Source organism: Falco rusticolus, chromosome 9 (assembly GCF_015220075.1).
Source record: "Falco rusticolus isolate bFalRus1 chromosome 9, bFalRus1.pri, whole genome shotgun sequence".
Taxonomy (NCBI): Eukaryota; Metazoa; Chordata; class Aves; order Falconiformes; family Falconidae; genus Falco; species Falco rusticolus.
In genome coordinates this window covers 49,429,422-49,442,250 of record NC_051195.1, presented here as the reverse complement: position 1 = coordinate 49,442,250, position 12,829 = coordinate 49,429,422, and the positions used below count along the sequence as shown (strand labels likewise).

At 45.1% G+C, this 12,829-nt stretch overlaps 1 protein-coding gene across 7 annotated transcripts in view; it reads right to left on the bottom strand.

Moving 5' to 3' along the window:
• Positions 1–12,829, bottom strand: part of RAPGEF1 (Rap guanine nucleotide exchange factor 1) — a 92,063-nt gene that overhangs the window by 27,160 nt on the left and 52,074 nt on the right. For 3 of the 7 annotated variants that reach the window (XM_037399561.1, XM_037399564.1, XM_037399563.1), the window contains 4 exons: positions 11,495–11,678; positions 10,395–10,910; positions 3,723–3,925; positions 1,075–1,233 (listed from right to left, as the gene is read on the bottom strand). In XM_037399561.1, coding sequence (XP_037255458.1) covers positions 1,075–1,233; positions 3,723–3,925; positions 10,395–10,910; positions 11,495–11,678 — 1,062 coding nt within the window. The remainder of the gene's footprint in view (positions 1–1,074; positions 1,234–3,722; positions 3,926–10,394; positions 10,911–11,494; positions 11,679–12,829) is intronic. The other 4 variants (XM_037399562.1, XM_037399565.1, XM_037399566.1 and 1 more) reach the window with 2 other exon arrangements.

Sequence of the window (12,829 nt, the reverse complement as noted above, 5' to 3'; positions counted from 1 at the left end):
CAGTGAGGGGATACCGTTTTCAAACATTTAATATTTTCATTTTTATATATAATATATATAAAATGAAATTATATATATATTCATATATAATAACATTTAATATTAAATTTACTAATTGAACACTTCTGAATTTTCTCAAGTCTTTTCTGATAATTTCTTCTCCAGGAGAAGTCTAATTTACTAAACATCCAGGTCACTTAAAAAAAGTCTATTCTCAGTTGTCATCACATGGCAATCAGAGCATAACCACATAGTTTTACATGCAAACGAGCCCCATACTGATGAGCTGGCGGAATCCCATGGTTAGATTTAATTTCATTATATTAAGACTTTGTTATTACTACCATTTAATTTAACCAGCTGATCACAGATTTAAGCAGTGATCTAACATTATTCTTATTTTGATCTAAATCATTCTCAGCTCCTCCCGCCGTTCTCTCTTCAGACTGCTCACGAGTGCTGTAGGAGAGAAAACCCTGCTCGTTCATCAGCATAGCATACAAGCTTACTGAGCTTGTTCGGGACGTGAAGAGAAGCAGACAAGCAAATACGAGATGGAAGATCTGGTAGAGGCCATTTTCTAGAAAAAAAACCATTAAGGAGCTGCAGCCACTGCTCCGTATGTTTGACTAAATCCCTGTATTTCAGGGACGGCACCTTGTTATTTCTCCAAAGGCCAGGGTCACACTGCAGCCTTTAATCGACTCATCCACATCGCTGACATTAAGCAGCTGAACAAAAAGGCTTTGCAGGCTTTCCCAACATGCAGCCTGGGGAACATGTAGGTCAAAGGAGTGTGTCTGGGCACAGAGGCCAGCTCTCCTTCGTCAGTCCATCGCCGCAGATGTCGATCCCGCCGTGTATATAAAGTAAGGAAAGCCACACCTCCCCTGTGCTTCATTTGGTAAGATTTACACACGGTTTGTCTTATCTGGCTGATTACTACATCACTTCAAAAGCCCGCAAAAGAACCTTCACCTTTACCTGCAACTGAGAGCGTAAGCACGGCATTTGCACACAAGCGTTTTACCGACACAAATACGCACACGTGTTAAAGTGAGGAGAGCAACTCACCGAATGCACAGGAAAGGAGCTGTGCCGGTTGAGAAAGGAGTTAGAGACTGACATAGTGAGGCCCTGAGTGGCACCGGTGTCCTCGGGGGTGAAGGGCACTTTAGTTTGCTGGACACAGTAGGAGACAGAAGGGAAAGAAGAGGCAGCATAGGAGGCCTGCTGAAGAGGAAGGAGAAAGCAAGAGACAGAAGACACAAAGAAAGAGAGCTCAGAAAAGGCTATGGATAAAGGATAAGAAATGCTAACTGTAAAACAATGCATATAATGGCTTGCTAAACAAACAGCTATTCATACAGCTCATCAGAGCCAGACACACCAATATGCCTTTCTTGAGCTCAAGAGGCAGGACAAAAATCACAGTTCAAATCTTCTTTGTTTCACAAATCCTTTAAAAATAAACTCCCGCCTCCCCCTTCTAGTTCACCCCTGGCCAGCTGCTGCGGGGAGAGGCAAGCTGTTCCTCACTGCCCTTTTTTCCCCCACGGCATGGGGGGCAGATGCTCAAAGGAGGAACTGGCTCTTGCTTTTAAGGAGCCAGTTCTTGCAGACTACCAGTTTTTATGGCAACCTGCATCCTGGGAACTTGGGTCTCTCCAGTGTGAGCTATGGGCCCTCACTGGTACTGCTGAGATGCAGGATAACAGTGATGTCCTGTCATTTTTTCAGTCCAATCCAAAAATTACGTATCATTTGCACAAGAAGGAGATACTACACTGTAAGTAACAAATACTATTCAGGATTTTCTCCTGAATTCTACTATAGCAAGGAGTCTGAGGGAAGCTAAGGTATATCTAGGCTTGCTCTGCTCTGACTTGCAGAATATAATGTAAATGTTTCATAAAGAAGATGTGAAGCTCACCAGAAAGGACTTCCTAATTATTATTTTATAAAGGAGTCCATCCAGCAAAACTTGCCTACTGCCAGAGCAGCTGATGCCTATGTGATTTGCTGTTTTGGAAACTCTCACAGCAACAGCAGCAGAGGAACAAGAACCTGGTGGCTTTTACAGTGGCTGCTGAATAAGCCATCATCTGCTTGCACCATTTTCCCAACAGAGAAATGAAGGTAAGGGTGGGAGGCTGCGCTTGAAGAAACCTTTGCTTCAGGGGAACTGCAAGCAACACCTTGATTGTATCAGCTTGCAAAACTGCAAGAATGCCTAGCAGGCAAACCAGTGACATCTTGGCTGCCCAGATAATAATTAAAGGGCAGCAAAGAAATGCTTTGCTTCAGCAGACTAATTCAGAAAAGGAGCAGAATTTCCCTTCTGCACAATGGCTACAGTAAATCTGTGCTTTACACACCCTCTCTTGTGACTATGTAGACCAAGTCACCACTGGAAACTATCACTGGAGTGTAGCCACCTCTAGGAGGAGGAGGTAGGGCAAGGGACTACAAGGTACAGGGGACAACGCAAGCATCACATTGACAAGGGGACCAGAGACTCTGGAGAACTGCCTGATCCTTCAGAGAGGAGTCCTGTAGACTCTCCAGTGTCCCTGCAAAGCAGATGGGACACGGGCATTTAAGGTCTCATCCCCACAAAGCAGTAATGCATAATACTCAGTTTAACGCAGCCGGAAATGTTACTTTATCTTTTTAGGACTCCTACCTGCATCACAAGAATGTAGTTATGCAAATCCCCAAATGAGATTTCTCAGTTGCTTTTCCCATTTGATTAAAACCACCCTGGGACAGTCAAACTTTAGCATAGATAGCATGAAAAAATATTGCAACAGTCGCCCTCATGCTGGTAAGACCATGGCTCTGTTCCCACATTTCCTCCTGTTTTGTTAAAGCCATGGCCCATTTAAGTCAGTTTCATCAGCATAAAAGATGCTTTTTCTTTTTTTTTTCCAAATACAGCAAATCAGATAAACAAAACTCCTGAGGCTGGAGTTCAAAAAAAAGAGAGAAAAAAAGGAAGACTCTTAAAAACAGACAGGACAAAATCCCAGCTCCACTGACGTTGGAAACAAAACTGCTGCTGCCATCACCGAGGCCAGGATTTCATCCTCCACGTGGAGAATGGCACTGGCTGTACTGTTAAACCCACCCTTCAACACACGTACCCATGGGGATGGGCCTTTTTGTGCTGGATTCCCACCCGAATCACACAGTGGGACTAATGGGGGAGAACATCCATGGGTTAAATAATGGCTATACCAAAGTTCTGTGGCTCTGGCAAAGACCGAGCCGTAAAAGGAGTTATTATGTTTAAATGGTTATTATTAGTGGCATCCTTGACAGCAGTTTCAGAACAGCATTGGGAACAACACTGCAGCAATCTCTTGAAAATCGTGTTGCTCAGTGTGTCAAAATCTTCAAAGTGGTTGTCGTTACACAAGCCTGTCGTCTGGCACAGACTCAGCCATGCCATGTGGAAGACTAATGTTTCATTTTCAGGGAATTTTAGGACTTTCAGAGCTTGCGGGGAACAGTCTGAATGTGGGGTTAGAAAGGAGCTCAAAGTAGATGATGCAAAATGCCTAAAACCGTGTTAACGAGATGACAAGGAGCATGATGTGCTAACACCAGCAAGACACCCTCCCACCACCACAGCCTGTCAGAAACAGGAGCAGCAAGAAGAGAGCTGTTCCCGGGAGGCTGGTGTGCCCTGCCGGGGGGGCACCACAGATGTCACTCACCAGCTGCCGCTGTTTCGGTGGGAGAGCAGGAGGAGGTGCCATATCTTGAGAGGGGTCCATGCTGCTAAAGGAGTCATTGATCCCATAGACTTCCATGAGGTGCTTGTTCTTCTGCTGGTAGATGTGCTCGTTCTGAGGGGTCTGGTAGAACATGGATGGCTGTGGCTCTGAGTAGTCTTCCACGAACTGCATATATGCCAACACTGCAATGCAAAGCAAGGTGACATTCACTGCTGCTGGTCCGCAGGCTGCAGCTGCCACAAGCAGGCAGGATGCTCATTGTCAAAATAAAGGAAGAGTAAGGCCATGCCACTGTCAGCTGGGCTCTGCAGGCTGGGAGCAGCAGGGCATCCACGCCGCGGTCACAGGTAGCTCACAGTCAGTTGCCAGCCGCCTTGTGGGAAAGGATCTGAATATCCCATCCTGCAAGCCAGCACCCAACAAACATAATCACAGGCCACAAACACATCTGACAACACTTTAAGCAACCAGTGAGGTCTCCAAACAGCTACTTGAGAAGGCTGATTCACCGACGCTTAGCCCAAATCCCTTCCCCATGTAACCCATGGCAATTTTGAGAACATTCCTCAACAGCTAATGCCCAAAGTCACCAAAGAAACAGAGTAACTTCAGTCTGCTTTCCAAGAGGCACAAACCATCTGTGTACAGAGATGCAAACTTGACAGTAAATCCGTAATAGCTCTAGTGCCTATGTAATAACTCTTCTATCTGTAGTCAGCAAGATTTCTGGAACAAGGAGGCTTACAGCCTTTCCCCATTCTAGCAAGCTGACAAAACTGTTATCGGAGAACACCCACCTGCAAGACTGGGTGTACCTCTCCCTCAGCTATTTATATACCACCACCAATGCTGGTATGAGATACTTACCTTCTAAAAGTGCCACTGACCATGCCTTCCTACCCCCTTAGCTCAAATCCAACAGCCTTTGCTCCCACCTCTTTTTAAAACATCTTATCATCTCCAGTTCTTGAATCTAACTGATTCAAAAGCTTTTCCGAGATGTGGTTCAATAGAAATACTAAATGGGATCAAATCTCATTTAGAGGACCTTTCCATCTGTACAATATCCTTCCAAAACCTACGAAAAATCCCATGTGGGTCTGCCTATGCAGCTTTGACAGAGGATTAGTTACTGCTGCAATATTTTAGTGTTGGAGGGGGGAAAATGACACGCAGTGCCATAGGAAGACTACTACACTCCCACCCCCCAATTATTAAAGATCAGAAGCGTACTCAATAAACGTAAAATAAAGAACTCTCTTCTATATACCTGAGAACAGGAGCAGCAGATGCATTTCTATTTAAGTGTCATCAAAAGGACTAACCAAGGCTTTTTTGTAAATATGCTGTCACGCACAAGATACTCTGTGATCATTCCTCCCTTCCTCCTGATAAACAAGCAGTTGTCAAGTTTTGTAAATCTGGTCATTAGGTGGCAATTATTCAGCTTCTGCCAGCATTTCAGCTGTACAGCTGAAATGAATGGATGATTTCAGTGAAAGCCATAAATACAGCAACCCCAGTGCAGTATTTGCACGTGGTGAAGCTGGTTCCCACACCAGCTGCAAGGCAAAGCCCTCTGTTCACCTGCCAACTCAGTGCCATGGGCCAGCCTATTTCCAACAGGATGCAGCCGTGCACATGTGTCGGCAGGAAGGAGTTGCTTTGCACCTGTCTTTTGCACCTTTTTTCAGATTTCCTCTAGTATTTTAAACTCTATTTAGAAATGGAGCTAACACAGCTGCCCCTTCCCACAGAATTATATCCCTCCTCTAAAAAAGAGAATAAAGAAGGGAGGAAAAAAAAAAAAAAAAAAAAGGTGAGGCAATTGGAGTGCAGGAAACCTCAGCTGATGGATTTTAATCCTGACCGGTAACACCTGCTGTCCCCATCCTGTGACCCCACACAGTCCTGCCAGTGGACAACCTGTTCATGTCCCCCAGTACTGCCAGCTACTGCACAGCGCTGCCAAGGCTGCTGAAATTCTGACCTCTAACACCTCCTGCTACCTGAGCCTTGCTCCTCTTGCTCCCCCAACCGCCCTCCTGCCTTCCCAGCACCACTTCACAGATGGAAGTCACCACCCTTGCTGGTTCAGAGCTCTCCTTCTTGAAGGGAGTGTGACAGAGGTTTCAAGCTGCATGCACACATGTGTTGGTGTGTGTTTATGCTCGCTCATCCGCTGGTGTCAGCACTCACATTAAAGCCAAGATCAAATTTGCTCATGCATGTGAATTTCAGCCTAAGTCTTGATAATGAAAAGAAGCACGTTCTTGCAATATTCTCTTATTTGACACCATGGTGAAGGAGTCTTGGTGTAGAAAATACAGAATTGCTAAAATACTGTTTTCAAATACCAGCGATTCAGTTGACTGAGGTACTCCCTGTGCCCTGGAAAATGCCTTGGTATCATACAACAGCTTTAGAGGATAAGATCTAAAGAAGGCTTATGAAAGATATTTCTTTCTCTAGCAGCAAAAGTGAACTAAGGATCAAGACTCCTTGAAGAAGTGTAGAGGACAAAAGCTTGAGGGAAAAGACCGTATTTTGAGAGCTCATCAACTGAGTAGGACAGAAGCCAGGACGCCAGGCTTGGCAGTCCTGGTATAAAGCAGCAGACATTGCTAAATTCAGACCAACCCTTTACGTGGAGTTACTTAGAAAAACAGTGCTTCACTTCACATCCAGATCTGAAGAAAACATTCAGGATCAGTAGCTGTGGTTCCTGGGTTCAGACATCTGTATGACACTATGACTGGGGGAAGTGTTGGTGAAAAGGGTATCACATTAGGCACTTGTGTAAAATTAAATTACAGTAACTCAAGGTAGTAAGCCTGAATGCTGTTGAGAGCCTTAACTCAATCTGCAAGGGAATAATGAAGAGCTCTTTTATCTCGGTTCTTTATGAGGCTAATGCATCCCATCGTCATGGCAGCTCCCCTGCCTTGCTTGTTACAACTAGTCCAGGGCAGGTGAGCATGCCTCTGCTTCTATTTTGTCTTCTCTGTTTTTACGTGAAGTGAAAAACAGTTGGGATGGTGAAATACAAACCTGGCTCAGGAGTAGAGACTGCAGAGTGCAAATTAAAATAAGCATCATTAAAATGCTGCCAGTCTTACACAGGAGAGTAAGGGAGCAGGATCACTCCCGAGACTGCTGTTTGCAAAGGGTCTTCTCTCCTTGCTCTCCCTCCAGCCCCTCCCCTCCCTGCCATGGTTTTTAACAAGGCAGAAATTTAAAAAAGCAGATGGGAAATTACATCACCAGCTCAGATCAGGCTGCACGCCCTGCAGCGACTCTGTGCAGAGGGAGGGATGAGGCTGCAACCTCCACGGTGAGCAGCCGGGGTGGAGTGTCACAGTCTCAAGGCAGCACCCCGGGAGAGAAGAGAGGTGTGAGAGAGAAACCTTTCCCACCACATGCCCAGCTTATGTCAGTTCTGAACCCAGACAGAAAATATTTGAAATAAAAACCCCCATAAAATCTCAGACCGAGGCTAGGAACACCTTCCCAGCAATCTGCTTGCAGCGCCTTGCCTGTCATTTCTGAAGGAGCTAAAGCTGCTCAGGGATTTCTAGCACACACTCAGGTCTGCCCACATGGGAGAAGTCACAGGTACCGCTCAGAGCACACCAGCAGCACTGGAGCCAGCTCACCCTGCAGCTGGCACTGCAGCCACCGCTCCTGGGAAACAGCACTCAGCTGCAGGAGAGGAGAGAGCAGCAAGCGACCTCTTGTCAGGAAAACACCCTCGGAGCAGTGGTTATTGTAATCTGCAAGGAATCGCTAGATGATCAGCAATAAGGCACACCTGCAGTACAGGTAAGGCATAGTAGTATCCAACGTGGAGGTCGGAAGGTCCAGCCTGATTCCTGGCACTGCGTCAGCAGGCTGTGTTACAACTGGCTCTGCACAAGAGCAACAGATTCGTGTGCATGGGCAAGAGCCAAAATAATAGAAATTCTCCTGCTATACTGCACGTCAACTCACTGGAGAAGTCAAGGTCAAACAAGCCAGTCTTTGCTGTCACCTCTGGGAGGAGAGCTGTTTTTCAAAGAGCTCGCATTATCCGCTGGCTAAGCCCAGACTGCCCTCAGCGTGGTTCCTGCAGTTAAATACCAGCTGCTTACAGGGCACCAGGCTGCATTTTGTTCCCACTGACAGGGAGGGAATCATGTATAAATGCATTGCCACCAGTTTCCAAGCTGTTTGAGGGAAGGATCTTGTTATTTCTGTGTCTGGGCTCTTCATGGCAGAAGTTGCTCCACGTCTGTCTCTTGTAAAGCTGGAGCACAATGCTGGTGCTCAAGCAGAAATCTGCAGTAATTTGCCCTTAGTACAGTAACATGTACTCTTACAGCACAGTAGAATAACAGTAATTCATGCCAGACTAAAAGGCTTATGACTCTTCTGTTTAAATTATACAGAAGTCAACTCTTGGAGGTCCCTCCGAGCACGGCTCACAGCAATACACATGGTTAACTCAAGCTGGATTTGTTGTGTATTACCGACCAAAATACCATCAAAGTCTCTGCTGCAACATTTCCTGCCAAATACCAAAGGATGACCCACAACAAAGGGACTACAACCAAGTCCCATCTGTGTAAGCTGTAGATCTTTCTAATGAAGTCATGCGTCTTCCTGGATCCTAGGAGTTTGTTGGGGTTGTGGAAGCAGCACCACCTCACCTATGTGATTACACAAGAGTATCTACATGCATCAGCCTCCAGGCAAGAAAAATCCTGGGTGCTCCCTTACAGCCTGAGTAATGTTTTACTGCCCTTTTAATGTTGAAAACAAAAGTAAGATTAACAACCACAGATCTGTTGCGTGATAGACTAGGGAGTAAAGACAATCTAAAACAAGGTCTCAGTGTCACATGAACACAATTTAAAATTCTGTAGCGGTCAGGTATCAGCCCAAATACTACTACAAGCTTTGCAGCAAGGATGCTTTATCAAAACCTCAGAGCTTCTGATAGTGCCAGATGACAATTAACTCTATTCTAACATTAAAGAAAATTCACATGCAGGGCCTTGGTATTGAGGTTAAAAGTGTGCACAGGCAATAATGGAGAAGATAGCTTTTAAAATTGCTTTTAAGTAATTCCTTGACATGTCCTATGATAACAGAAAACAAAGACATGAGGCTTAAAGAGAAAAGCAAAAAGTCCAGGTCTCTTTTTCATTCAAGATTCACCCAGGTGTCTCCCCCTACTAAAGCTGCCTGCGTGTACAGGGGTGCACTTCCCTGAATCCATCCCTGCCTGCACGGTGTAAAATCACTCGGACCCAGCCCTCATTACTAATATGCAGAGCCCACAAGGACCTGATCCTACAGTAGGGAGGTTCTGCAACACATCCCCTCGCAGCTGCTACTACAGGCCACTATTTTGAACAGCACAAGCCATAACAACCGACCTCAGCTATGCCCTGTGCCAGCATTTATTTCTTTTCTGTTGTCTACAAACAAACATCTCAGCTCCTTTTTAGCTGCTTTCAGTAACTTTTAACTGCTTGCTTACCAGAGAGGGACACTGGTCACTTAGGAATAATGGAAAGGCTTTTAGCCAACGCACTTTAAAAAAAAATAAAAAATAGTGACTGTCACAGTACACTACCATAGGAACGGACAGAATACTGACCCTGCCACATGCCACACAGATCTCACTTCCACCTTCTTCTCAGTGAAAAGACTAAAAACTGCAGAAATGAGTCAGAAGGCCAACTCAGCACTTCTGAGTCAGCTCTTCGCTCGGGCTGCCAGCCATACAACGTAACGCTGTTGATCCAGGTCTTGTATCCGCTACCTCCACATACAACATACAACTGCAAAGCAAGCCAGTGCCCAGTAAACTAACATCTGCTGGATCTCACTGTGTAGTCTGCAGCCTTGCTTGACAGATCAGTATGGCTGCTTGTTTGACAAGAGGTTTCACATGTTTTCAGCCATGAATATTAAGGAAATCAGAATAAGGTCGTGAGCTTGAGTCACAGTCAGTACTGGTGTGCCAGGAGTCTGGCTGGGGATAGCGAGCCCTCAATTTAGAGGCCGCTCATTTTAATGATGTGGGAAATACTTAGCCATCCAAAGGAAACGAGATCCCATAGCAAAACAGCAGTACTGGACACTAGGTTAATAGTGTTGTCTTGTACAGCTATGTGGATGACTGTTGCCAAATAACTGCTCTGGCAACACTTGGTTTTGGACAGAAAAGCAGCCCTTTCTTTGAGCTTTTGGAGAGTACCCAACTCTTTTCTGCAGTGGGAAAGCATTCATAAAATGGGGGTGAGGGGAAAGAATGGACATAAAGAGGGAGGATAAACCAGGAAAATCTGCAAGGCAGAGTGCCTCAAAGATGCGCACTTAGGTAAACAAAGAAGTAAAATGATCTCACTATAGTAATGAAGATGACACATGATGCCAACTCCCCTGGGCCTGGCTCTTTCCTGGCTCCAAGAGTCACTCCCTGCCTGCCAAAGGACTGATGCCTCCCTTCCACATCTTTGACACTGACTGATTTTGACACTTAGCCTCCCATAAACAAGGCCATTACCTTGGGGTCACCATTACTTAGTGGTCACCAGAAGCATGACAGCTGCAAGGAAAGGGAAAGGTGAAAGTAAAACCCAAATATGAGAACTTGCTTACTGTGTTTGTTTTTCTTCTCTGGAAGAGGTGGTGGCTTCTCTGGGTCATTGTTAGAATCTGGAGCATCAAAATCAGCAATGAATTCAACCGGTGCTGAAGAGTTCCCTTGCTGGAAAGGCACAACAGCAGCAAACGGTGTGAAGGGTACTGATGAGACAGACACTGCATTCTGCATGTCATCCTCCGAGATGTTATCGTATTGGGAAGGGTGCCTCTCGTAAGACACCCTGCAGCCTGAGTTATCTGAAGTCTGAGAGGCTGCGCTCCTCCTCTTCTTTTCTGGTAAAGCTGGAGGAGTCTCTGTTGGCTGCGCTGCTCCTGAGGGGCTACAGAATTCCAGTGGAGGAGAGCTGCCCTGCGGGAGCTGGAAAGCATGTCCGTGGAAAGGGGAGCCAGACTCACCCAAGGACTCTGGCAATGGGCTTAGGATACCTGGCACCTGCTGAGGTATCTGATCAGCGTTGGAGAGGTCCTGCTGCAGGAATTCATAGTCTGGATCATAGTGATCCGATTGATCTAGTTAAACAGAGGGGACAGGAGAATGATGCATTAGTTTCTCTCTTTTACTCTTTAGCCCTTCTCAATTCTGTTCCTCCCATTCCATCAGTTAATTAATCAGTTCATATAATCAGAGCAGTGCTTCCTTGCAGCAGGGTCCGTCTTGCTACACCTTCTGTAATGTCCAGTCTTAATAAAACTCTTATCATTATTTCTTTACACTAGCAAACAAATGAAAAAAATTCAACAGGTAGATCATTGTAGAGATTATTTATGTTTCACATTTATACTTTTCTTTCCTAGTATGTAGAAACAACATTGCTTTATACTACCAGGACCAACATTTCTGCAGACAAGGCTGAAATCAACAAAACAATCCACTTGAGAGCTGAATTGAGTTTGAACACCACCATCCACAGCTAGGGAAATACATTCCCCTGGGCTTTTTTCTGACAGAATACAACTCTGCACAGAACTGCCTGCAGCAACTACAGGATGACAGTTGCAAGTGCCATCCATTTACTTCTGCATCACAGCTACAGCAGCTCCCAAATTAGAGCAAAGGGGGCTCCGCCAGCGGCCCTGGAGAGCCCCCCACTTACCTAACGTTTCACAGCTTGTGTTGCGGGAGCACTGACCACTGTCACGGTCCAGAGAAGACAACTGCTCATCAGACTTGCTGAGTTTGCCAATGCTACTGCATGGCGAGAGGCGAGGAGATTCCCCCCCATAGGAGTGGCTTCCACCTGACAACCTTCTCTGGGCATAGCAGTCAACATCAAAATCCTTAGGCACAAAAAAAAAAAAAAAAAAAAAAAAAAAAAAAAAAATCAAATCACCATCACTCTTGGCAGCTTGCCAGCAAGCAAGATGCAGCTCACAGCCTCACAGCTGTGTAAAAAGAACCAGGAGGGGAGAGGACCAGTGCTGCTAGCCCTCTCTACTTAGATAAGCTCATCAGGACCACAGAAAACCTCTGATTTGGTAAACAGCCCATGCCAGGGGAGCTCTATGTGCTCTTGCTTCAAGGCAGGGTGTGCTGTGACCCATGCTGGACTTCACAGAAGCTGAGAAGACGACCAAGTTCTTCACCATGATACACGTCTGACGACTGCTTGTCAAGACGCTGATACTAGGTAACCAGACTGTGAGATTTCTCATTAAACAGCTGTTTATTGAGATCTATTAAATCTCAATAAATTTCTATTAAATTTAATAGAATAATAATAATTCAATATATTATATAACTATATAAATAATTTAATAAATTTCTATTCAATTTCCATTTTTAATAAAAATCTAAATAAATCTCAATGTTTATTAAAATTTGTTTATTGCTTTAGCAAATACCTGGTTGGCTTAGGTGCATGCAAAGGGAAAATGATATATTTACTATAATACTATATAAAACTATAGTGAGATACAGTTTTCTGTGCCTATAACTGCATTTCTGCACCGTTTTTTAGGGGGCAATGCTGGTGGAGGGCTGCAAGACACAACAAGCAGATGATTTCATTACTCTTCCAGCAAAAAGACGTTTAAAGGTTTCATGAGCTTGTTTTCCAGAAAGCCTGTGACGTGCCAGTCTCAAAGCTCACAGCTTCACCAGTTCAAAGCTGGCCAGGAGCTATTCAGCAAAGTGTATCCATCAACAAATATCAATTTAAGAACGCAAGCTCATCAACCTGTGAGTGACCCCCTCAAGTGTTCCCACTCCCTAAACAACCCAAGTGTGATTGTACTAGTAACTGAAGAACTGCCACAGCTCTATCTGGGTCAGCCAAATGACTGCAGAGGCTCCCTAAGCCAGAGCTGAGGTTTTGGGGATGAGGACAAGATTTGATTTTGATGCAGTTTAACATGATTCAGGACCTCACTGCTGAGTTAGTAAAGCTCCTGAATGTGTAAAGCAAACCCAGCCATTTACAACCTCACAA